The 27,569-nt window shown below is 42.4% G+C and overlaps 1 protein-coding gene across 2 annotated transcripts in view; it reads left to right on the top strand.

Annotated features, from left to right (window-relative positions):
- The window catches only part of fbxl16 (F-box and leucine-rich repeat protein 16), a 56,414-nt gene that overhangs the window by 10,338 nt on the left and 18,507 nt on the right, over window positions 1–27,569 (top strand). For both annotated transcript variants that reach the window (XM_015968930.3, XM_015968931.3), the window contains exon 2: window positions 12,666–13,383. In XM_015968930.3, the coding sequence (XP_015824416.1) occupies window positions 12,673–13,383 (711 nt within the window). In that variant the 5' untranslated portion in view covers window positions 12,666–12,672. The remainder of the gene's footprint in view (window positions 1–12,665; window positions 13,384–27,569) is intronic.

Below are 27,569 nucleotides of genomic sequence, written 5' to 3'. Positions count from 1 at the left end.
TAGCATCTACAATTGCCTCTCCTATTTTCACTTGCAATGAAAACTATGACCTCGTTTATGCAATCCAACCATACTTAACCAGGTTCTGGTCTGGACTCTGGACCTCAGCAGCACATGTGCAGGAGACTGGAACGTAAATGGATAAAAGACAGGCTTACTGTATCCTTTGAGGCCATGAGAGAGGCTTGGTCTCAGTATCAGAAAGTAGTCAGAGGAGTGAGAAATCGATTTTCTGCCAGCATTCTCACGGCTAATTCAAACAATCAAGGTGTGTTATATAAAACCATAAATGCAGTGCTTTCCCCAGTTCAAAATCTATTTTCCTCTGTGTCCGCTGACTTGTGTAGCCAAATCCTGCAGTTTTTCTTAAATAAGATTACTGTAATCAGAGCTCAGATTCACCAAACCAACCATGTTCCAGATTCATTTATCCCCTCTCACGGGCAACTTCAAAGCTTTCAGCCCATCTCTTTGGCCTGTCTAGAAAAAACTGTTGCAGCCATGAAACCCTCTGGCTCCCCAGATGATGTTATCCCACCTCGACTCCTGAAAGAGGTGTTTCCTTTAATTAGCAATAACGTGCTACGCATTATAAATTGTAGCTTGACATTGGCTGAAGTTCCTCGTGCCTTTAAACACGCTGTTCTACAACCAATCTTGAAAAAACCCGGCCTCGATCCCACCGATTACTCTAATCTACGACCAATTTCCAAATTACCGTTTTTATCTAAGGTCCTTGAGAAAGTAGTCTGCACAGTTGGTGAACCATCTAAATGAATATCAGGTAATGGACACCTGTCAGTCTGGTTTTAGACAACAGCACAGCACTGAAACTGCTCACGTTCAGGTGTTTAATGACATTTTTCTGGCTTTAGATTCAGGTTTCCATGTGGTTCTGGTACTTTTGGATCTATCTGCAGCATTCGACACGATCGATCATGACATTTTGATCACAAGACTTCACACTTGGGCTGGCATTTCAGGCACTGCCCTGGATTGGTTTAGGTCATACTTTTGTAACAGGTCTGCTAGGGTCATGTTGGACGGCTGTTCATCAGAGTCACAGCCTCTACGTTGGGGTGTCCCACAAGGCTCAATTCTCGGCCCGTTACTGTTCAACCTCTATATACTGCCCTTAGGAGCCATTTTCAGAAAGCACGCTGTCTCATACCATCTTTACGCTGACGACTGTCAAATCTACTTTTCATTTAAGCCAACTCAATCAACGAAAGTTCTGTCTGGTTGTATCCTTGAGGTCAAGCAATGGCTAGCTGACAACTTCCTCCATCTCAATGACTCCAAAACTGACTTAATCGTTTTCAGTCCTAACAGTACCACGGCAACTCAACAACCTGACTTCAACTATCTCTCACCTAATGTATCCTCTGTAATCTCCAACCTTGGAGTAAAAATGGACCAGGCTCTGAAGATGGATGCCCAGGTCAATAACACAGTTAAATCATGTTTTTACCAACTAAGACGCATCTCAAAACTAAAGCACATCCTGAGTGTACGTCTTCTGAAATCGGTGGTCCACACTTTTATCACCTCAAGGCTGGATTACTCCAACTCCTGCTTATATGGCATCAGTAAAGCAGCTCTCTCTAGACTTCAGCTGGTCCAGAATTCAGCAGCTAGGTTCCTGACTGGAGCTGACAGAAGACAACACATTTCTCCAATTCTGAAATCTCTCCACTGGTTGCCCGTGCAGTTCAGGATAAACTTCAAAATTATGCTTCTGACTTACAAATCCTTGAACCATCAAGCTCCTCCATATCTGTGTGAACTTGTCCATTACTACAACCCGCCGCGTGCTCTCAGGTCTGAAGATAAGCTCCTCCTAGCTGTTCCCAATGCACGTTTAAAAAGCCGTGGAGAGAGGGCTTTCTCTGTCTGTGCACCGAAGCTGTGGAACGCATTACCACTGCTAGTGAGGCAAGCACCAACAGCTAGCATTTTTAAATCACGCCTGAAAACTCACTACTTCAACCTAGCTTATACCACATAATTATGAACCTCACTGACATCTGCACTGTTTATAAACTGACTCCACAATTATCGACTTCCGTATTATTGAGGTTCTTTGTAAAATGTTTTTTTTCCTATTTTTACTTCACCCTGTGTCTTAATGATTTTTAGCTGTTATTTTTGGGAATTTTCTTGTATTTCCTTTTTATCTTTTATCTGTGTTCGACATGTTTATATAACGCCTGTTTAATTAACCAACATTTTTAGTGTACAGCGCCTTGTTTGGTTGTAATGCCTTGTGAATGCGCTTTATAAATAAAATTGGATTGGATGTGGTAGACCTGCAACTGAGTCCAGGATCTAAATTCTCTTTCTCATAATTGGATTCACCTTTGCACGGAGGTCAAGGGTCACTGAGTTTACCAAACCAATTTTGAGTTCCAGTAAATAGTTCTAAAGATTTTGGAATAAATAAAATGACAACAGTGTCCAAATTTATGCATCTGCCTCATTTTGTTTAAACAATAATTGCACACATTCTGTAAAACCTATAAACTTCGTTTCACTTGCCATATCACTGTGTCTCCGTTACAATTGGTCTCCAAACAATTTTCTTACAGAGGCAATTCAATATGCTTTCTATTAGTGAAAATAGCATGAGCATTAAAATAACGTGACAGCACAATTAAAATACACAAATAAATTTTGACCAAGTTAAACACACTAATTAATTTCAGATAAATAAAAGAAGGCAAAGTTAAAAAATGAGTTTTTACAGTGCAGGAAGTGCACATAAGAAACATTCAGTCAAAGTGCACGGATCATTCCGTTACCGTTTCTCGTCCGTGACAGCGGGAGAAGGTAGGGCCGGGGCCAGCCTTCCTGCTAGGTTAAATAAAAATCACGTGCAGATGTCTTTTTGGGAACATCTTAAGCTCAGCATGGCCCCCTGTCAGTGCAGCGCAGCGCAGTACTTTCTTAATTCTCCTGTGAAATTTCATTGCTTTTATGGCCAGCTAGAAAGACTAAACATATCCATTAAATCTATTAGATTGTGGAATGTCAGCATGTGTGACACATGTGTATTCAAGCTGTGAGTGTGTGGCACAGCTCATCACTGCCTCATCTCACACTTCTCCCATGGATTTGAACAGGAAACACAGAAATTCAGCTATTTCACATAAAAAATTATGGAAATCACACAGAACACATATTTGTAGAGCAGTTTATATTTGTAGGACAAATTGGTTTTCTGTTTTTATTAATTTTTTACTTGTCATAATTCAATTCAAGGTTATTTATGTAGCACCAAATCACGACAAGAGTCGTCTCAAGGACCTTCACACAGTAAAAATTCCAGTACAGGTCAGGTCGTTAAGCCAATCAGTAAAACGTTTCCTATATAAGGAACCCAGCAGGTTGCATCGAGTCACTGACTAGTGTCAGAGTCTTTACAGCAATCCTCATATAAGTAAGTGTAAGGGTTTAATTTACATCTATTTAATGAACCATAAGACAGATTCCATAGTAAATATGAAATCAATCTTATGGATCTTTGGGTACTAATATTGGAACTTTTTATTGCAGGGATTATGTAACACTTCGTATTAACTGAGAGACAAGAGAAGAGAGAGTCACCTTTAAAACGTTTAAGAAGATTTATTTCTAAACAATTTTAAACAAGACTTACTCTAAATTCAAGTGAATGGATGGATCTTGGTGTGAATGAGACGTGAGATGAATGGTGTATGTGTGAGTGATGTTGTCATCAGAACTCTCGTATCCGGAGAAGCAAGTCAGAGTGATGAAGTGATGTTTTGCCCTCAAGCTATGATCGGAGTTTCATAAACACATGAGACGCCATCTTGTCGCTCCACACATACCCTTCAGGATGAGACCTCCGTACAGATCCAGACTGCCAGGTCCTCGGACCCCCCTTTCAGTACCGGAGCCGATGAAACAGCGTCAGCAGTAGGACAGACTAGTCTTTGTATTGTCTCTAGGTAAAAAGCGACAGTTGGTTGACAGCGTCAGATGGACCCTGAGGGTCAGTGAGTTTAGCTTTTACTCTGAAAGGAACCGTTGCTTGGTTGGTAAAATGCAACAGATTTTATCCAGCTTGTTGGTTCTTTGCTTAAAAGGAAGTCCGGGTGGCCGGTCCGATACTTCTCTTAGAATGCAGTGAACTGAACTTAAGATGGCGTGGAGACTGGTTTTATTAATCGGGATGTTTTGATTTCTGGTCGAATTAAAGTTTGACAGATTTATAAACACCACAGAGACTATGCCATGCTTCAGAAAGGAAGGTTCCGATTGGATGAGAAAGAGCAATGTGTCATGTGTTTACATTACGTGTGATCAGAATGTCTAGTGCAGCTAGATTAAAGTCATAGTACTTATTAGAGCTTACTAATCATAACATTGCCATTTCACAGATTGGTCCACATTATTATTGGACTAACACTTTGTTTGATTAGCTTTATTAAAAATAGAAAGACTTCTTTGATTTATTAAAAAGAAAGAGTCCTTTGTCTTCATTCTTCTCCTGAGCTGGAAAGGAGAAGTTTTAGAAGCAAATGCATGACCTTGAGCAATATCTCATGCAGATTAGTTCTTGCTGAGGAGAGGGGGGAAATGACTTTTAGGTGGAAAACAAACAATTAATTCCGTTACAAAAGCATTTAGCGACAGTGGAGAGGAAAACTCCCTTTTAACAAGAAGAAACCTCCAGAAGATCCTGGCTGAGTATAAGAAGCCATCCACCATGACTCACTGGGGATGGAGAAGACAGAGCGCGCGCGCGTGCGCACACACACACACACACACACACACACCAAGTAGTGTGTCTATGGTTACATTGTGATTTCTTAGTGAATATTCTTGGTGAGAGATAAACTTTATTGTATTTATCCTAGTGGATCTTTAATTAAACGGGTAAACTAGTAGTAGCACATTCAATGTCAAAGAGAGTAAAGTGTTATTATCAGGAGAGGGAAAATATTCAACCCTCTGGAGGCAGGCATTGCACATTAGCAATGTTAAAACCTACTTACCTGGTTACTCCACATATGTATCTCATGAGCATTTTTTAACTCAGAAGTACACTGAAGGACTTAGTTGCTCGTCCTTTTATCAATACTTATTTTGAGACTGAGTGGGTTAAGTGGTTAGCAGCAGTGTTCAAGCCGATGGCCCCCTCCATGAGGCCACCACAGCTCAGCAGAACATCATTGTAGCTTCTTCTGGGGAGAAAAACACTTAGAGAGAAAATAAAGTTAACAGCTGAAATAGCAGGAAATAATACAGTTAAAGAGCAGATTGTAGAAGAAAGTAGTCGAGTGTGGAATGTGGTCAGTGTGTCCTCCAGCAGTCTAAGCCTATAGCAGCATGGCTATAGGCCCTATCAAATAAAAATGTTTTAAGCCTATTCTTAAATGTAAGAGTGTCTGCCTCACGGACTAAAGCTGGGAGCTGGTTCCACAGGAGAGGAGCCTGATAGCTAAAAGATCTGCCTCCTATCCTAATTTTAGATATTCTGGGAACCACCAGTAAACCTGCAGTCTGAGAGCAAAGTGCTCGTTAGGAATGTATGGAACAATCAGGCCACTGACGTATGATGGAGCTTGATTATTAAGAGCTTTATATGTGAGAAGAAGGATCTTAAAATCTATTCTGAATTTAACAGGTAGCCAATGTAGGGAAGCTAAGACAGGAGAGATATGATCTCTCTTTTTAATTCTCATCAGAACTCTAGCTGCATCATTTTGGACAAGCTGAAGACTTTTAACTACATTCTGTGGACTTCCTGAGAGTAATGAATTACAGTAATCCAGTCTTGATGTAATAAATGCATGAACTAGTTTTTCAGCATCACTCCTGGAAAGGATGCTTCTGATCTTAGCAATGATTTCCTGAATTCACGTCTCTGGTTTTAGATTCAGTGTAAACACCTAGAGAAGGTAAACATGGAATTGTTTTGGTATGGAAGAACGTAATATTCTTGGCAGAAGAAACCTGCTGGACACTTGAATATCTGTTGACCTCTGACATTGCTGAGGCAGGCTGTGGACAAATAACCTTGCTGGACTGCACAGGTGAAGTTAATTGTTCTAGCTGTTTCAGCAACACTAGGTTCTGCTATTCTAGAAGTTGTAGCTGGTCCAGATGCTGTGGCTGTGTTGGTCATTCTACCTGCTCGAAGTCACGGCTGTCTTTCAGATCCAGCTGCTGTTCTAGCTGATGGGTTGATGGGTTATGTAACGAGGGATTCTTTGTGGCACATCTTGAATCATGAATAATTTAAATCCTTTAAACATGAAATTCTGATAGATTTTGTCACAAAGAAACGTGCTTTTCATAACTTACTCCATTACTTATGTTGTGGGAGTCAGTACTGCAGTTAACTGAATCTCTCTCAGTGTGTGTGTGTGTGTGTGTACATGTGAGTGAGTGAGTGAATTACATAATGGAGTAGTTTGAGCTGCAGGCCGTATTCCTGCCACTGATACCGTGAGGTTGTAGAGAACCAGAGAGATGAGGCCAGCATTCATCCACAATGTTGTTTTTTCGCTCTGATTCTTCATCCAGCAGCTTGGCTGAACACATGCAACAACAGGGAGGCTTTGTGTTTGTCAGCCCGCTGATCATGCCTTCAGCTGTTTGACTCTTTTGTTTGTGGTCTGGTTTCAGTCAAACACCAAATGTTTAATGATAGAATGAGAGAAAAGGATGCCGTGTTTCTGCCTAAACGATAATCATGAATAGCCCTCTCATTGTTTGATTGTTCATATTCTTTCTTGTTCTGAAGTGTGTCAGATAAAACATCATGCACTCAGAACCTTCACCGCACAAACCGCCAGGGCTCTCAGACCATCTGGAGGGATCCAGTTCCTGGTGCCTCATGTTACAGCTGCACAGACTAAAAACGACACAAAAGCCTGTTTCTCACAGAGGCTGTTCAAAACGAACAAGCACCTCTTCGTGTGCTTTCTCACAACTTTACAGCTTCAGGAAATCAGAGGATGCGTATCATAATGTGTTTATGATAAAAAGGAAAGCACAAAGGATACTAGACTAGATGACACAAGTCAAGGGAGGCTGAAACAGTTTTTGGTGCCAACATGTCACCGGTTGTTCTCTGATAAGCAGCTGGCAGACCTCATCTTCTGCAATTACTCTGAATTGTTGAGTTGTTTTAGTATGTTTGATGGATGCTGGCTGCTGCAGTGTTTTTTAAATAATAATTGCATGGTTGTGATGGATCTGGAGGTTCTGACAAACCAGGAGAAGAAGTCTGGCACCCTAAACTTCTGAAGGTGCAGCAGACATTAATGCTGGCAAACCTCTGACACAACACCGAGAGTGACTGATGTTTTTGGATAAACCTAAAAAGACTAATACTTTTATTTTCACGATCAGGCACTTTTTACAGGAAGCCTTGACCAAACAAGATGTTTTTTTTGTTTGTTTCATTAGTACAGCGCCAGTTAACACCCAAAGTTATATTAGGGCTCACGGCACGGAGGACCAAAAGTGACAACATTTAATAAATGAATGAAGCATTAAATAACAATGACTGTATCATCAATAAATTAATATCTGAACTTTAAGTTGCAACAAATGAGCTTGAAACTTTTTTTCATGTCTCTTAACAACGCTAACGTAGTACAGCTGTAAGTGTATTGAGGAGATAAAGAGGGAAAAATAATGAAGTGGTTTTCTCACATTTGTCTAAAAACCTCTGCCAATAACACATTTTGGACTGAAAGCAACCACTAAACTAACCCTAACCCCTCTAAATTATTTAGCTGCACTTGAAGTGGGCGGGGCCTAAACAGGATTTGAGCATGGTTTAGCAGAACGTGGGTGGGGCTTAAATCGGTACATTATTTGAAATCTGAAACTGATGTGGATTGATTAGAAGTTGCTATGTGTATTGTTTATTTGAAAACTATTTACAGAGCAGCCTCAGAGTTGAGATTAAATATTTTCGATCACAACAGTAAAGAAACTATTAAGAACAAGTTAAACTAAGAACATGAATATTCAAGTGCATAAATTAATACAGCTGAACTCATTCATCAGGAAATATGAACTACTAGAACAAGACACAACTTTTTGATTGTCATTTCTTTTTTTAGTTTTATCATCAGACAGATTATTTTTCTAACGTTCTTGACATTTTTTCCCCACACAAAGTTAAGAGGAGTGGAGACAAAGCGGAGGCAGTGAACGGCACGAGCCTTTTTCAGCTCTGTCTTGTCAAATGGAAAGCATATTTTACGAAACAAGGAACTAAATATTATACAAACCAAAAAAGGGGCAAGCTGAAGAAAACTTAAGGAGTACTGAAGCAACATGAGCTAGAGTCAAGCAAGCAGAGGGATCAGTCACTGTCCGGCTGCAGAGACGGGTTTGTGTAGAGGGGGCGGACACAGGCGCATTGCAAGCTTTTCAAAAGTGTGGGGGATGTTGTCTGTGGATGTCATCAGTTGTGAATTGAAACTCAACCTCAATCCAGTAACGGATCCGCGCATAATTCACAGTAACAAAGTCCTTCCAAAAACATGCTTAATATTCACCAACGTATAAACTGCACACGTGCAGGACGGGAAGAACTAATCTTCCAAACAACAGAACCCATGTTTTCTCCACCAACAACACCCAATTCAACAATAAGCTGTTAAATCAAAAGGACGTAAAAAGACACTAAATACGCATTTAGAGAAAAACACACAGTAGTGACCATCCAATATCCTATCCACAGAATCCACCGTTTAAATTAAAGCCCAGGCTCTTCTCCTTCCAACAATATTCATGCACTCTAAGTGCAAAATTCACAGAGCCAGCAGCTAACAAACCACAGATTTCATGACGTGAAAAGCGTAAATTCAGTCTTACCTTTGTTGATTCATGGTCATAATCCATGTTATAGTAAAAACAATCCAATCCCTTTGTGTAATCCATCTTCACAACATCACACAAAGCTGATTCGTGGCTGTTTTAGCTTGCATCCATCCGACGCCAAATCCCAAAAAACTAGCCTAAAAAAATCAAAAGCGAGCGATTCTATTGGCTCAGAGGTTTCCTAACTAACCTGAACAGCTTCAATAATCCTACGGCGGGGTCCGGAGAAACTCTCCTGAATAAACTGTAGTTCCAGCCCAGTCCACCAGCGCACAGGTGTACTCTGATCCAGGACCAGAACCGGGATCTTGAAATGAACCCTGAAGTTGACTGGCAGCCAGAGAAGCTGGAGGAGAAGCGGGGTGATGTGGGTGTGTTTGGAGGACTTGGTCAGAAGCCGAGCACAGGCGTTCAGAACCACCTGTAGACGGTTCAGGGAGGTTCTGCTCAGACACGTGAGAGTTGCAGTAGTCTAAGTGTGAGGAGATGAAGGTGTGGAGAACTGTCTCAAGTTCAGAGCGGGACAGAATGGGACTCAGCTTAGCAATGTTCCTGAGATGGAAGAAGGAAGAGCCAACAAGAGAACTGACATGAGAATCCAGGGTGAGAGCTGGGTCAAAGGTCACGCCAAGATTCCTGACAGAGGGTTTGGTGTGAGAAGCAAGCTGACCAAGAGAGTCTCTGACTTTGGGAACCAGCTTGTCTGGGGCACAGATGAGGATCTCAGTCTTATCTTCATTCAGCTGAAGAAAGCTCCCAGCATCCAGGTTATGATAGAGTCTAAGCAGGTGTGTAACAGCTGCAGCTTAGACATCTCATGGGGCTTAAGGGAGATTTACAGTTGGAAAGATACCCGAGGGGAGGGGTTAGTGTTCCATGAGTGTGTTTGCGTTCAAAACCTAGCTCATTCTGTAAATTTGCTATGACAGCTTTTATACATGAGTAATATACCATATATATAATTCATTGTATGATCTCTCTTCACAACTGATTAAATGGAAAAAGATATTCTACAGTTAATATCCTGATCTAATTACGGGGAAACGTCAATTTTTGTTTGAGCACATAATGGCGTAGTTGTAACTTGTAACTTTGACCACTGTTTGGTCAAAATTACAGTGGGATGAAAAAGTTTGGGCAGTCTTGCATCTTCATGATTTTCCTGTATTGGTTGTTCCTATAACAAATTTCAGTTAAATATTTCATACAGTAGATTATAGTAGATATAGTATTTTCATGTAGTAGAGTATAGTAGGTATAGTATTTTCATATAGTAGAATATAGTAGGTATAGTATTTTCATATAGTAGAGTATATAAACCAAAAAAGAGTTTCATGACAAATCTTCTTCATACTCCAGGGTTACTTGTGGAGTACCACAGGGTTCAGTGCTTGGACCAATTCTTTTTACTATATATATGCTCCCAATTGGTAAAATCATTAGACAGCATGGGATAAACTTTCACTGTTATGCTGACGATACTCAGTTATATTTATCCATTAACCCTGATGAACCTAATCGGTTGGGTAGATTACAGGCTTGTCTTGAGGACATAAAAAATTGGATGACTCTAAACTTTTTGCTTTTAAATCAAGACAAGGTGGAAGTTCTCATCTTTGGACCAGAAATCCAGAAAAGGAAATTGCTTAGTCAATCACCTGACCTGAATGGCATTACATTAATCTCCGAGAACAAAGTAAGGAACCTTGGTGTTATCTTTGACCAGGACATGTCATTCAAATCCCAGGTTAAACAGGTTTGTAGGATTTCCTTTTTCCGCCTTCGGAATATTGCTAAGATTACAAGCATCCTTCCAGGAGTGATGCTGAAAAACTAGTTCATGCATTTATTACATCAAGACTGGATTACTGTAATCCATTACTCTCAGGAAGTCCACAGAATATAATTAAAAGTCTTCAGCTTGTCCAAAATGCTGCAGCTAGAGTTCTGATGAGAATTAAAAAGAGCGATCATATCTCTCCTGTCTTAGCTTCCCTACATTGGCTACCTGTTAAATTCAGAATAGATTTTAAGATCCTCCTTCTCACATACATAGCTTTTAATAATCAAGCTACATCACATCATGATGACACATCGGCTGAGGCTTTTCAGGTTGCAGTCTCCCTGGGATCCCCGTGATCTGGGGCAGCTCCTGGATCTCTGGGACTTGGAGCTCCCTCCATCTCCTACACATCATTGGGGGCAGATCTGTGGCCCCTCCCACACTCTATTGGACGCTCCTATATAGAAACCTTACATATAGCTCGGGTACGCACACAGGTGCTCACATGGCGCTCTCATAAGTATGGACTTGGGCATGTTCAACACATGCCTTAAGGCTGTGGTGGGCACTAAATGCAATGTGATTTATTATCGTGATTGTTCAGCAACACAATGTTGATTTTATATTTCCTCATCAGGTTGATGCAGTGATAGCTTGCTCCTGTTGTATGTTGTGTGTCCCTTTTTTTGGGTTTGTTTTTCTCCTTCTGTAGGTCTAGAAGCAGACTCTTGTTCATTATTGATTGTTTATTTTTGTGCCCCCCCTTAGTCTCTTCCTTTCTCTTTCACCTCTGTCTTCGTGTCTGGTAGAAATTATTAAGCATTAAAAAAACAATAACAATAAAGTTTTAAGTATCAGGCATGGCATTAAAGCAGACACTTTGATGCTCCACCTGAGAGTAAATCTGTAAGGCTTGTCACCAGCATTCAGACATCAATTCTGTTTGCTTCACAGCCAGACAGGACACAGGGGGTAAAAAAAATACATTTTACTTTCTTTGACATTGAATGTGCTACTACTAGTTTAGCCGTTTAATCATAGATCCACTAGGATAAATACAATAAAGTTTATCTCTCGCCAAATAGAATATTTACTAAGAAATCACAATGTAACCATAGAAACACTACTTGGTGTGTGTGTGTGTGTGTGTGTATGTGTGTGTGTGTGTGTGTGTGTGTGTGTGTGTGTGTTTGTGTGTGTGTGTCTGCTCTGTCTTCTCCATCCCCAGTGAGTCGTGATGGATGGCTGCTTATACTGAGCCAGGATCCTCTCGAGGTTTCTTCCTGTTAAAAGGGAGTTTTCCTCTCCACTGTCGCTGCATGCTTGCTTAGTATGAGGATTGCTGTAAAGACTCTGACACTAGTCAGTGATTCGATGCAACCTGGTGGGTTCCTTATATAGGAAACATTTTACTGATTGGCTAAACAAACTGACCTGTATTGGAATGTTCACTGTGTGCCTTGAGACGACTCGTGTCATGATTTGGCGCTTTATAAATAAACTTGAATTGAATTAGAAACTTGAAAAACTCACTCATATTTTGACTGACGAACATTAAAACAAGCATAATCATTCTGGCGTGTGTGAACAGGTTTATGAATGGGGTTCTCTCATAGTTCATGAGCTCCAGATCCCCATGGAGCTAAAACCTACCTAAAACATCCTGTCAGCCATAGTCTTCATAGAAAATAGACCCTGTAAATATGGCCACCATAGGGAGTAGCGGTTGACGCGGCATCCAGTCTTTAATGTCTATGCTGGGGAGGACGAACATCATGGCGTGTTCCATTTACCTCGGAAAACATACAACTACACATAACATAAATTTTAGATGCACCCTTACCCTGAAACTGCTGTTGGTAATAACTGGTTACAGGTTGTCTCGTACACTGATTTTGTTTAAAGATGTTTTTAACTTGCTAAGACTCTTGTAATGTCTGCATGTTATAAATGTGTTTCACTAACAAGTGAATGGTGTATTACAGCATATTTTGTTTTCATCCAACAGGTTCCCAATGTTGAACATGTCCACCCCCAGTGAGCTGAAGTCTCCCTGCGTGACTCGAAATGGTCTGGTGAAGCTGCCCCCTACCCAGCCCAATGGCCTGGGCAGTGCAAGCATCACCAAGGGGACACCTGCTGCTAAGAACCGCATTTGTCAGTCATCCTCCGTTCCCTCTATCTTGCCACCACCTCCATCCTCCCTTCCCTACCATAACCATCACCACCATTTGGATGGGCCCGGCCTGCCTCTTGCTGCTGCACCTCTATTGACCTCTGACCTGGAGCCTGGCAAGCCTCTGGTGGGCCTGAAGCCGTCTTTTCGTCAACTTCCCCCTCTCACTCTACCCAAACCCATTCTGCTGGAGCGTCAGCTTGTTCTGGATGAGAAGCTACTTAACCGGCTACTCTGGTACTTCACTACAGCTGAAAAATGTGTCCTGGCTCAAGTATGCAAGACATGGCGCAAGGTGCTCTACCAGCCAAAATTCTGGGAGGGGGTAACACCCATCCTTCATGCCACGGAGTTGTACAACATTCTGCCCAACGGGGAGAAGGAGTTTGTGAGTCTGCAGGCCTTTGCGTTGCGTGGATTCCAGTCTTTCTGTTTAGTAGGAGTGTCAGACCTCGACATTTGTGAGTTCATTGATAATTACCCGCTGTCCAAGAAGAGTGTTCGCTCTCTCAGCCTGAAGAGGTCCACTATCACAGATGCTGGTTTGGAGGTGAGTTTAGACCGTTAGAAGGTCAGTGGAACTACGGTTCAGTTCTTTTCACCATCATGTAGCTTTTGTTATGATCAAACTTTCTGTTATTAAGCACTAGTGGTCGATGCAGCATCTGGTCTTTAATGTCCATGCTGTTAACGTTGTGGTGCGTTCCATCTACCTCACTCCGCTGGGGAGAAGGACTGAGTTGGATTGATTTCCCCATGTTTGGCTGTCCCTCCCAGGACGTTGGGGTCAGCCCTTGGGGCTTGGGGTGGCTCCCTCTGGGCTGGCCTGTATTTGTGGGGGCTCCAGTGTGCTGGGCTGGGGGCTCCAGGCATGGCGACCACAAATGGATTCCCTTTGGCTGGGGGTTGGAGCTCTGACGTCCTCTGGCCTGGCCGACTGTTGTCCGTTTGTTGGTGGTTATCAGCTGCTGGAGTGTGTGTGGGCCCAGACTCTGGCACTGGTGGGAACTGGGCTGTTGGAGGGCAGCCCCTCCCTCACCACTTACACAACTTTAACAAGCAAAAGCATTCTCATTTACAAATCCACATACAGACAACCACAAACACATAGTTATTCACACAAACACAGCTTAGATCCACACACACAATTAACCGCACAACTAAAATATAGACACACACAAAAACACACACACACACACCTACACAAACCTACACACCCACCTACACACACACTCGCGTGCACACACACACACACACACACACACACACACACACACACACACACACACACACACACACACAGACACACACACACACACACACACACACACACACACACACACACACACACACACAATGAAGGCTACTATGCTACAGGAGATGAATCTAAAGGCCCTCTGGTTGCAGAGTGAAACTGCTCTGTCATGTTACGGCACCTGGATCAACAATTCCGTCTGCTTCAGCTTCCAGAACAGGACAGGAAAAAAGAAGCTAATCGATGTTTAAATGTTATGCACTTCAAGGTACATTTGTTTGTTTCCTACCTCTGCCTGGTTCCTCCGTCAGACTGACAGCCCATCGCCAAATGAGGAAACTCATGCTTTCAGTTATGTACTGTAGGGGTAGAAGCTGCAGCTGGGTACCAGTGTGGACTGAACAGGTAGAAGCAGTTAGAAAATGCCAGTATTCTCAGGGTAATGACTTGCTGCAACATACTAGGAAGAAAAGAACTACAGGTGCTGGCCAGTAAATTAGAATATCATCAAAAGGTTGAAAATATTTCAGTAATTCCATTCAAAACGTGAAACTTGTACATTATATTCATGCAATGCACACAGACCAATGTATTTCCAATGTTCATTACATTTAAATTTGATATTCATAAGTGACAACTAATGAAAACTCCAAATTTGGTATCTCAAAAAATTAGAATATTCTGAAAAGGCTGAATATAGAAGACACCTGCTGCCACTCTAATCAGCTGATTTACTCAAAACACCTGCAAAGGCCTTTAAAAGGTCCCTCAGTCTTGTTTTGAAGGCACCACAATCATGGGGAAGACTTCTGACTTAACAGCTGTCCAAAAGACAATCATTGACACCTTGCACAAGGAGGGCAAGACACAAAAGGTGATTGCTAAAGAAGCTGGCTGTTCGCAGAGCTCTGTGTCCAAGCACATTAACAGACAGGCGAAGGGACGGAAAAAATGTGGTAGAAAAAAGTGTACAAGCTCTAGGGATAACCGCACCCTGCAGAGAATTGTGACGACAAACCCATTCAAAAATGTGGGGGAGATCCACAAAGAGTGGACTGCAGCTGGAGTCAGCGCTTCAAGAACCACCACGAGGAGACTCATGAAAGACATGGGATTCAGGTGTCGCATTCCGTGTGTCAAGCCACTCTTGAACAAGAAACAGCGCAAGAAGCGTCTCGCCTGGGCCAAGGACAAAAAGGACTGGACTGATGCTGAGTGGTCCAAAGTTATGTTTTCTGATGAAAGCAAGTTCTGCATTTCCTTTGGAAATCAAGGACCCAGAGTCTGGAGGAAGAGCGGAGAAGCACAGAATCCACGTTGCATGAGGTCCAGTGTAAAGTTTCCACCGTCAGTGATGGTGTGGGGTGCCATGTCATCTGCCGGTGTTGGCCCACTCTGTTTCCTGAGGTCCAGGGTCAATGCAGCCGTCTACCAGGAAGTTTTAGAGCACTTCATGCTTCCTGCTGCTGACCAACTTTATGGGGATGCAGACTTCACCTTTCAACAGGACTTGGCACCTGCACACAGTGCCAAAACCACCAGCACCTGGTTCAAGGACCATGGTATCCCTGTCCTTGATTGGCCAGCAAACTCGCCTGACCTTAACCCCATAGAAAATCTATGGGGTATTGTGAAGCGGAGGATGCAATACGCTAGACCCAACAATGCAGAGGAGCTGAAGACGACTATCAGAGCAACCTGGGCTCTCATAACACCTGAGCAGTGCCACAGACTGATCGAGTCCATGCCACGCCGCATTACTGCAGTTATTGAGGCAAAAGGAGCCCCGACTAAGTATTGAGTGCTATACATGCACATTCTTTTCATGTTCATTCTTTTCAGTTGGCCAACATTAGAGAAACAAACATTTTTTCATTGGCCTTTAGAATATTCTAATTTTCTGAGATACCAGATTTGATGTTTTCATTGGTTGTCACCTATAAATATCAAAATTAAACGTAATAAACATCGGAAATACATTGGTCTGTGTGCATTGCATGAATATAATGTACAAGTTTCACGTTTTGAATGGAATTACTGAAATATTTTCAACCTTTTGATGATATTCTAATTTACTGGCCAGCACCTGTAGTTCCCTTTTGGAACTATGAGCTGAACTAGTTCATTTTAAAATGTGTGAACATTTTTTAACTAGTTCATATATAAATGAAACTTTCCCTACACTGACTGTAAAGGAGGTGAGTTTGGTGTATCAGTCAGAATACAGGAAGAGGCCAGATGTCTCCTTTAGTAAAGATCCAAAGCTTTATTCTTTGGTTGATGTCGTCGTCTTCCTTCGCTTATCCGGGTCCGGGTCACGGGGGCAGCATCCCAACTAGGGAGCTCCAGACCGTCCTCTCCCCGGCCACCTCCACCAGCTCCTCCGGCAGGACCCCAAGGCGTTCCCGGACCAGATTGGAGATGTAACCTCTCCAACCTGTCCTGGATCAACCCGGGGGCCTCCTGCCGGCAGGACATGCCCGAAACACCTCCCCAGGGAGGCGTCCAGGAGGCATCCTGACCAGATGCCCAAACCACCTCAACTGACTCCTTTCGATACGGAGGAGCAGCGGTTCTACTCCGAGTCCCTCCCGAATGTCCGAGCTCCTCACCATATCTCTAAGGCTGAGCCTGGCCACCCTACGGAGGAAACTCATTTTGGCCGCTTGTATCCGCGATCTCGTTCTTTCGGTCATTACCCAAAGCTCATGACCATAGGTGAGGATTGGGACGTAGACTGACCGGTAAATCGAGAGCCTGGCTTTCTGGCTCAGCTCCCTCTTCACCACGACAGATCGGTTCAGCGTCCGCATCACTGCAGACGCTGAACCGATCCGCCTGTCGATCTCCCGATCCCTCCTACCCTCACTCGTGAACAAGACCCCGAGATACTTAAACTCCTCCACTTGAGGTAGGACCTCTCTCCCGACCCAGAGTTGGCAAGCCACCCTTTTCCGGTCGAGAACCATAGTCTCAGATTTGGAGGTGCTGATCCTCATCCCAGCTGCTTCACACTCGGCCGCGAACCTACCCAGCAAGAGCTGAAGGTCAAAGCTGGATGAAGCTAGGAGGACCACATCATCCTCCTGCCACCAAACTCGACAAACTCCACACCATGGCTGCGCCTAGAAATTCTGTCCATAAAGATAATGAACAGAACCGGTGAGAGATTTTAGTTTCCCCTAAACCACTGTCACAAATGCCAGCTATGTGGCTTTGTGGGAGTAATATGGGAATATATAGACTTTACCTTTGGTCAAGTATGGTGGAGATGAAGTACAGTGGGTTGGTCTCTACGTCACTGAAGCGCTTCTTGACAGCTGTCAGTAAGGTTGCTTTCATTGTCTTGACACCGTGGTCCTCGTCGGTTTCTCTGTTTAGAAGTCTCACAAGCACAGTCACAGCTGGGATGACATCAGAGGCTAGTGCGTCATAGCTGCTCACTTTTTTAGTTAGTTCCTCAAAGGGGGCGAGTATGGCAACAATCTTCTCAATAAGAGCCCATTGGTGAGGGGTGAGACAGTCAGGGAGTTCATGCTCGGACACATACACACCCAGCACTCGCTTTTGCTCAATGAGGGACTGAAGCATGTAATACGTGCTGTTCCAGTGCGTCTGTACGTCCTGCTGCAGTCTCTTTATTGGCTGGTTCAGCTGTCCCTGAATGTCCTCGAGGCGGGAGTAGGCTAAGGCGGAATGCTTAAAATGCCCAACTGTTTTTCATCCCACTGCTATAGCATCAGCTATGCTCCTCTGTGCTAATAAGCCCTCGTGAACAGCCAGCTGGAGCGTGTGCACGACACAAGGCAGACTTGGGAGCCCTGCGTCATTCATGGCTTTAATCATGTTTTTGGCATTGTCACGAAGCACAACGTGTACTGATGTTTTAGGTGTACCCCATGTCTGGAGCATTTCCTCAAACACATGCGCTATAGCCTGGCTGGTGTGCGAGCCGCGGAGTTGTTTCGCATGTAATATGGCTCGTTGCGGCGTGAAACTCTCGTCAATCCACTGGGACGTTAGGCTAATTAGCGACACGGGGCTAACACTGCTGGTCTAAATATCCGTGGTGAAACTAAACACAGAGGAGGCTTGCAGTCAGCTGTGGATATGTTTTTTCACAGAGTCGTGTAGTTTGGGCAGCTCTTTGTCAGTCATGTAGCGGCGGCTTGGGGCATCATATCTGGGCTCCAGAACATGGAGGAGACGCAGGAATCCCACATTTTCTACCTCCGAGAGTGGCTGGTCACTCTGTGCAATGTACTCCATAATAGCTTGTGTTATTTTCACAGCACGTGGATTGTCTTTGGACATTTTCTCTCATCTTGCAAGAGTTTGCTGCAACGTGGGTTGTGTTGGTTTAGCATCGGTAAACTATTTGTACTCGTTGTCGTGTTTGGATTTTAAGTGCTTTATTAAATTACTTGTGTTTAATGCGCTACATTTTGCGCCTCCTCTGGACAATTTCGCCGAGCACAATTTGCAGTCCGCCTTTGTTTTGTCGTCTTCATCCACTTTGAAATAGTTCCACACTGCTGACATGTTGTTTATCCCGTGTCTCACCTCGCATTCTCCCTGCTCTGAGCTGAAGCTGGGACCCTGGGGGCGGGCACTCGGCACCTGTGATTAACCCCTTACTCGCTGCTCAAACATAGACATTTCTGAGACCGTGGTATCGGTCCCTGGCATCGAGGGACTTTTAACGAGTACGAATACTTTAGAAAATGTGGTATTGAGGCCGATACCCAATACCGGTATCGGTGCATCCCTAATTTTATTTATATGGTGCCAAATCACGACAAGAGTCATCTCAAGGCACTTCACATAATAAACATTCCAATACAGGTCAGTTCATGAAGCCAATCAGACAAAATGTTTCCTATATAAGGAACCCAGCAAATTGCATCAAGTCAAGGACTAGTGTGAGTGACTTTACAGCAATCCTCATACTAAGCAAGCATTTATTGACAGTGGAGAGGAAAACTCCCTTTTAACAGGAAGAAACCTCCAGAGGATCCTGGCTCAGTATAAGCAGCCATCCTCCACGACTCACTGGGGATCGAGAAGACAGAGCACACACACACAAACACACACACACACACACACACACACACACACACACACACACACACACACACACACACACACACATGCACGCACACACACACACACGCACGCACGCACACACACACACACACCAAGCAATGTGTCTATGGTTACATTGTGATTTCTTAGTAAATATTCTATTTGGTGAGAGATAAACTTTATCGTATTCATCCTAGTGAATCTATAATTAAACGGCTAAACTAGTAGTAGCACATCCAACGTCAAGGAAAGCAAAAAGTTATTATCAGGAGAGGGAGAATGTTTAAGTGATTAGCAGCAGTGTGCTAGACGATGGCCCCCTCCATGAGGCAACCACAGCTCAGCAGAACATCATTGTAGCTTCTTCTGGGGAGAAAAACACTTAGAGAGAAAATAAAGTTAACAGCTGAAATTGCAGAAAATAATACAGTTAAAGAGCAGACTAGAAGAAAGTAGTTGAGTGTGAAAAGTGGCCAATGTATCCTCCAGCAGTCTAAGCCTATAGCAGCAAAACTACAGAGATAACTCTGGATAACCTAGCCTTTTTATATGGAGGCATGTTGAAGGCAGGGCAAGGGAGAGCCATCTTTACCGACTGTACACTCCACCTCCCTCTACTCCCCCACTTGTCCAGATCTAGGCTAAAATCAGATTTTAACCATAGGCCCTATCAAATAAAAATGTTTTAAGCCTAGTCTTAAAAGTAGACAAGGTGTCTGCCTCACGGACTAAAGCTGGGAGCTGGTTCCACAAGAGAGGAGCCTGATAACTGAAAGATCTGCCTCCCATCCTAATTTTAGATATTCTGGGAACCACCAGTAAACCTGCAGTCTGAGAGCAAAGTGCTCGTTAGGAATGTATGGAACAATCAGGCCACTGATGTATGATGGAGCTTGATTATTAAGAGATTTGAATGTGAGAAGGAGGATCTTAAAATCTATTCTGAATTTAATAGGTAGCCAATGTAGGGAAGCTAAGACAGGAGAGATATGATCTCTCTTTTTAATTCTCATCAGAACTCTAGCTGCAGCATTTTGGACAAGCTGAAGTTTTTTAACTACATTCTGTGGACTTCCTGAGAGTAATGAATTACAATAATCTAGTCTTGATGTAATAAATGCATGAACTAGTTTTTCAGCATCACTCCTGGAAAGGATGCTTCTAATCTTAGCAATATTTCGAAGGTGGAAAAAAGAAATCCTACAAACCTGTTTAACGTGGGATTTGAATGACATGTCCTGGTCGAAGATAACACCAAGGTTCCTTACTTTGTTACCGGAGATTAATGTAATGCCATTCAGGTCAGGTGATTGGCTAAGTAATTTCCTTTTCTTGATTTCTGGTCCAAAGATGAGAACTTCCATCTTGTCTTGATTTAAAGGCAGAAGGTTTAGTGTCATCCAATTTTTATGTCTTCAAGACAAGCCTGTGATCTACCCAACTGATTAGGTTCATCAGGGTTAATGGATAAATATAACTGAGTATCGTCAGCATAACAGTGGAAGTTTATCCCATGCTGTCTAATGATTTTACCAATTGGGAGCATATATAAAGTAAAAAGAATTTGCCAAGGCACTGAACCGTGTGGTACTCCACAAGTAACCCTGGAGTATGAAGAAGATTTGTCATTTACATTTACAGAACAAAATCCACCAGACAGGTAGGATTTAAACCAGCCTAGCACGGTTCCTTTGATCCCTACAACATGTTCAAGCCTTTCTAAAAGAACATTGTGATCAACTTTGTCAAAGGCAGCACTGAGATCTAACAAGACTAGAACAGACACAAGATTCTTATCTGAGGCCATGAGAATATCATTTTTAACTCTCACCAATGCAGTTTCAGTACTGTGATACTCTCTAAAACCAGACTGAAATTTCTCAAACAGATCATTAGTGTTTAAATGCTCACATACTTGGATGGCCACTATTTTCTCAAGGACTTTAGATAAAAATGGAAGGTTAGATATTGGTCTATAATTCATTGGGTCATCTGGATCCAGAGAAGGCTTCTTAAGTGAAGTTTTGATTACAGCAACCTTAAAATCCTGTGGTACATATCCATTTACTAAGGATAGATTGATTATATCTAGAATGGGGGCAGTAACTAAAGGAAATGCATCTTTAAATAATTTGGATGGGATTAGATCCAAAATGCAAGTTGAAGGTTTAGATGAAGCTAATATTTTTGATAACTCTGAAAGCTCAACTGGATCAAAACGGTTCAAACACAGATGAAGTTCTACAGTTACCTCTAATGCTGCCTCACTTACTGAGGAAGAAGAAATCACATTAGGGAGGATGCTAAAGATTTTGTTTCTAATAGAATTAATTTTACTTGTAAAAAATCCCTTAAAGTCATTGCTGCTGAGGGCTAAGGGAATAGATGGCTCAGAGCTATGATTCTGTGTAAGTTTAGCAACTGTACTGAAAAGAAATCTAGGATTATTCTTATTCTCCTCAATTAACCCTGAGAAATAACCAGTTCTAGTTTGTCGAAGCTTATTTTTATAAAGCACGAGATTATTTTTCCAGGATAAGTAGGACTCCTCCTGGTGTGTAGAGCGCCATGTTTTCTCCAATTTTCTAGAGTTTTGTTTTAAAGCTCGTAAATGAGAATTAAACCAGGGAGCCAACTTCCTGTCCCTAATTACCTTCTTTTTTAAAGGGGCAACATCATCTAATGCCAAATGTAAAGAGGAATTAACATGATGAACTAAGGCATCAATTTGTGAGGGGCTAGAACTGAAAATATTGCCCTCTGCTACATGCCTCTGAGATGCTGAGGACAGTAAAGATGGAACAGTTGATTTAAAAGATGCAATAGTGTTGTCACATAGAGACCGACTATAATGAAATTTACTTTAATGTCTCGAGAACTCAGTTATAAAAAAACTCAAAGGTTATCAGAAAGTGGTCCGAGAGGACTGGATTATGTGGAAAGATTGTTATTTCCTCACACTCTATGCCATAAGTCAGCACAAGGTCTAATGTATGATGGCAGGAGTGGGTGAAGCTATGTATTCTTTGAGTAAAACCAATTGAGTCTAAGATATTACTAAAGGCTACATTGAGGCTATCATTTTCAATGTCCACATGAATATTAAAATCCCCCACTACAATGACCTTATCAGTATTTAGAACCAAATAGATAAAAAATCAGAGATCTGATCCAAAAACTCAGAGTAGGGGCCTGGTGGACGATATAAAACTACAAACAAGAGTGGTTTTACAGTTTTGCAACATGGATTAGGAAAACTAAGAATAAGATGTTCAAACGAACTGTAACTATTAATCTGTAAGGGACCGATTAATAGGTCTGAATGAAAAATGGTTGCTACTCCTCCTCCTCGCCCTGTACTTCGAGCAATACGATTTAAATAATTAGAAGGAGTCGACTCGTTTAAACTAACATAGTCCTCTTGCTGCAGCCAGGATTCTGTGAGAGAGAGCAAAGAAATCTGATTATCACAAATCAAGTCATTAACTAACAGTTTTAGAAAAATTGACCTAATGTTCAACAACCCACATTTAATTTTTCTAATTTTCTGCTCAGTTGAATTTGTTCTAATATTTATGAGATTTCCATGATTTGCTTTATTAAGCCTGATATTTAATCTGTGTGATTTTGGCCCTGGGCCGGACACCATCTCTATGGGGTAGTGGGTGGGTAACAGTACAGAAGCTGCAGAGGGGGTGTGTTAAACTACAACTCTGCTTCCTGGTCTGGACCCTGGGTTGTCCAGTAATAAAACTGGCCATGTTCCTAGAAAGAAGAGCTGCTCCATCCAAAGAGGGATGGATGCCGTCTCTTCACATCAGACCAGGTTTTCCCCAAAAAGTTTTCCAATTATCAATGTAGCCCACGTTGTTTTCAGGACACAACCTAGACAACCAGCGGTTGAAGGACAGCATGTGGCTAAACATGACGTCACTGGTCCGATCAGGCAGGGGGCCAGAGAAAATTACGGAGTCCGACATTGTTTTGGCAAACTTTCACACTGAAGCAACATTAATTTTAGTGACCTCCGATTAGCATTACCGGGTGTCGTTACCGCCAGCGTGAATAACAATCTTACTGTATTTTTGCTTATCCTTAGCCAGCAGTTTCAGGTAAGATTTAATGTCGCCCACTCTGTCGTCGTCGTCGTCGTCTTCCTCCGCTTATCCGGGTCCGGGTCGCGGGGGCAGCATCCCCCACTCTGGCCCCAGGTAAACATTTAACTCAAATGGTTCCCTAAAAGCTAGGTGAAACAACAGAAAATGTGTGTTTTAGCGTGCTTATGTGCTACAATAACTCAGAGATATCCTAGTACAGAGAAAATAAATCAGTTTTAGCAAGCCACAAACACCAAGCAGCTACACATAGTGCAACACTGCAAACAGGTAACAGGAAACGCCTCACCGCCAGGGGTAGAAGCAGTCAACCCTAATAAGTTAAGGCCTCGTTTCTTAGGAAAGGGAATGAAGTAGTGATGTGTCGGTCGCTAAAGAAACGGCTCTCAGAGCCGGCTCTCTGTTGGATTAGCCAGAGTGAGTGACACCTGCGGGCTCCTGAGCTGCTAAAAGGAAGGAAGTAAGGAAAGCCAGGCACAGTAATGTGTGTGGACAGGGGTGGCTTTTGAAAATGTTCAGAGAGATTGCTTAATAAGAGACAGTTAAGAAGTGTTCCTCCTGTAACGTTCTAACAGCTGGTCCGACAGAAAGGTCCAGAGTGGGGAGTCCGGGGGCCAGAAAGTGTACCACTGTGATAGATCCTGAAAAAGGCGCACCAGGGCATTTTGTACCCAGAGTACAACTTACAAGGCACTCACCACTAGAGATCACTGCAAATGTACTGATTAAACAAGTGAACCACACCTTTAAGAACAATGTAGATGAGTAAATGTTTTAACATGCAACAATTATGTAGCACTAAAGCACAAGCCCAAGTTAGAATTTGCTCTCTAGACAGTGGTTTATTAAATATTCTTCAAAACAGCGTGGATTATTGCAGCAGCTCTTACTATCTCTAAACATTTAATCATACATATCTTAAAGGGACTTTACGGGACTTTTGAAATTTTATGCTCGCGATTGCGCCCTCAGGCCAAAAGCGTAATGGCAGCTTCAATTGTAGGCTCATGCACGAGGCGCGCATACTGTACGTGCACACTCCTTAATGAAAATAACAGCTGAGACATTCCCGTGTGAGTGTGTGTGACTCGGAGGACAGAGGACAGGTGAACACGCAGCTAATTAATTAAATAAGTTGGTTCTGTACCTTTCTCTTCAGCACAGCCGACAAAGGTTTAAGATGGGTCAGTCCTCCTGCATGCTCAGATCATTCCCTTCCCTTGCTTGAAAAATTGTTCCAAAATGAAATTTGAACCCACATCTTTTTTATCTGTGAATTCAATGCCGTTCGGCGAGTCTCAAATAAAAATTTGGGCATCTTACTGTAAAAAAATATACCATTAATGTAAAAAAGAAACTCGAAATAAACTATGTTCACATCCAGAATCAAACCCAGGACTTCTTCATGGGAGTCAGACATCTTACTAGGTGAGCTAAAGCACTAGTAACATCTTTAGTATCTGTAACGTTTATATCCTTGATGACAGCTGAAACAACGTAAAACCAAAGAACGGTTCGAAGCGAAAATGGCTATTTTGTTGCTAATTTGCAGGAAATATCTAGAAGAAAGTTCTACAGAAAGTAGCTAAGGGTCCTCAGAAATGTAGCTAGCTTTGTCACTAGGCGTTAGGAACAGCGACAAAGTCGCCAAGGTGGCACTCTCTCTCTGCTGCTAAAGCTACGGATAGCAAAAGCTACGGGCTATGCCTGAGCGTGAACGCGCATGAAGCAGCCTGCGCGACCCAAGGATCTCTCTTTTTCTGTGATTTTACAGAAAAACAGGCAATCACAGTAAAAATGCCAGGGCTCATTCTACAGGACCAGGGCATTGCAGGAGAATGTATGAAGAAGACATTTATTATTTCTATACATGTTTTGGCTGTCAAACTTCCTTATAGTCCCTTTAAAGCAACAGTAACCGTGTATCAGCAATCAGGAACACATCCCAGTAACCGCTTAAAGAGCTAGATCCTGCTATTTTCAACCTTTGAGAGCAGAGGTAGACAGAATATATGATAATATGTCACTATTGGCACTATTGAGTTGTCATTTTAAATTAGAGTTATTTTTGTTGGCCTGGATTTATACATGGAAATGAAAAGGCTCGTTTCAGTGAAGCTCTGTCATAACCTGCTCCATCAAATCGCAGCTACAAGAGTCTTAGGCAAGTCGGTAGTTATATTGGCTGTGGTGGTAAAGTGGTTAATGCATCTGTCTTTCATCCTGTTTTGCCATGTCCTGACACCGGTTCAGCTCCTAGTGCCACCAGTATTTATTTAGCCAGCTGAAGCAGATTTATTTTCGTTTTTCATATTTTAATTTTATTGGTTATTTTCTGCAAAATAATAAACCTCCCGCCACCTTAACGTGGTATGGAGCTAAGTTGTCTGAGGGTTAATGCCTCTGGTAGGGTCACCCATAGCAAACAGGTCCACGGTGAGGGGTCAGACAAAGTGAAGCCCATAGACCCCTTATGAGGATAAACAGAAACAGAAACAGCGTGTCCTGACCTGGACAGGGGTCACATGGGGTTATGCCAGATACCAGCAGATTGGTTGAGATATGGGTCAAATTAGAATATTTTGGAGATTTTTCTCCATACTTACTTTAAGTGAGAGTGAACTGGGTGTGATCGGATGTGGAGAGAGAGATTAGTCAATAAACTGTATGATGGCGTAAAGGGCGAGCATGATGTTCTCTCAATAGAGAACCACAGAGGTGCTTGGCTTGGGGGTAAATGCCAATGTACTAATGTCTGAGAGAAAAAGCATAATGATAAAATAACAGATTGGGCACCCTTGACCCACTCCTGTCTACTGGTTTATGTAATTTTTGGGCTTTTTATTATTCCAAATGAATGCTTTACATAGTTGGCCAAATTATTTGAAGTACTTCAAAGGGACATGGATGGGTAGAGCCTGAAGTAGATAATTGAATTTAGGTGTACACACCATTTTTATTACACTTACGTTTCCCCACATAGAAAGGTACCGCTAGACCAAGCACATCAGTTCTCATGTCACTAAGTATGGGTTCAAATTTGATCTTTAGCAGGTCTGACAGCTGAGGTGGAAAGATTATGCTTAGATACTTATTACCTTTCTGGGGCCAGGAGAACATGCCAGTTGGAAAACGTGTCCTGGGGCAATAACTAGCTAGCGGGAGGGCTTCTTATTTAGTCCAGTTTACCTTATAACCAGAAATGACCGAGAATTAATTCATCAATGCAAGCAGAGAATGAAACCATTTCTCTGGGTCTGACACAAAAAGCCAAATGTCATCGGCATACATCAAGAGTTTGTGAGACACTCCCCCTATGCAAACACCTGGATAAGTAGGCTCCTTGTGAATAACTGCTGCCAGTGGTTCCAGGGCAAGAGCAAATAGGAGCGGGGAAAGAGGATCGCCTTGTCTGGTGCCTCTACCCAATTCAAATGGAGACCCCATTACATCATTTGTGAGTACTGATGCCTTGGGGTGTGCATACATAAGCTGGATCCAGTTAATAAAAGTCATACTAAATCCAAAATACTCCAAGGTGGTAAATAAATATCTCCATTCGACTTTGTTGAATGCCTTCTCGGCATCCACCAAGATTGCAGCTATAGGAGAATGATTGTCCATAATGTCAATTAGCTTCCTGATATATCAGTTGAGGAACATGAACGTATGCAACCAACCTGATCTGCATGTACCAGAGAGGTTATTACTCAGTTTAATCGATTAGCCAGAATTTTAGATAAAATCTTACCATCATTGGAGGTCAGGCTTATAGGTCGGTAACTTTTACAATCGAGAGGGTCCTTATCCTTCTTCAGAATGAGTGTAATATTATCTTCAGATGGTGAAGGTGGGAGCCTACCCTTTTGAAAAGATTTATTATAGGTGATTAGAAGCAAGGGTGCCAGTTCTTCTGGGAAGGACTTATAAAATTCTGCCGTATAGCCATCCAAACCTGGGGCTTTACCAGAGGGCAAGTGTTTAATGATGCATACTATCTCCTCAATGGTAATGGATGCATCCAAAAATTCTAACTGGTCCACTGTTACCCTAGGAAGGTGTAAAGGAGGACACGTCTTTATATCATTCTCTGAGGCATTGGATTCTGAACTATAAAGGTTTTTAGAAAAGTTGCTAAATACCCTATTAATTTATTTTGTCTCAAAGACAAAATGTCCATCATCATCTTTGACAGTTGAGATCATGTTCGTCGCTTCTCTTTGCTTAACTTGTCTTGCCAGTAATGTACCAGCCTTATCCCCCTCCTCAAAATATATTGGT

This window comes from Nothobranchius furzeri, chromosome 18, assembly GCF_043380555.1.
Source record: "Nothobranchius furzeri strain GRZ-AD chromosome 18, NfurGRZ-RIMD1, whole genome shotgun sequence".
Classification (NCBI taxonomy): Eukaryota; Metazoa; Chordata; class Actinopteri; order Cyprinodontiformes; family Nothobranchiidae; genus Nothobranchius; species Nothobranchius furzeri.
The sequence above is the reverse complement of the archived record's forward strand: the minus strand, read 5'-3'. Positions and strand labels throughout refer to the sequence as shown.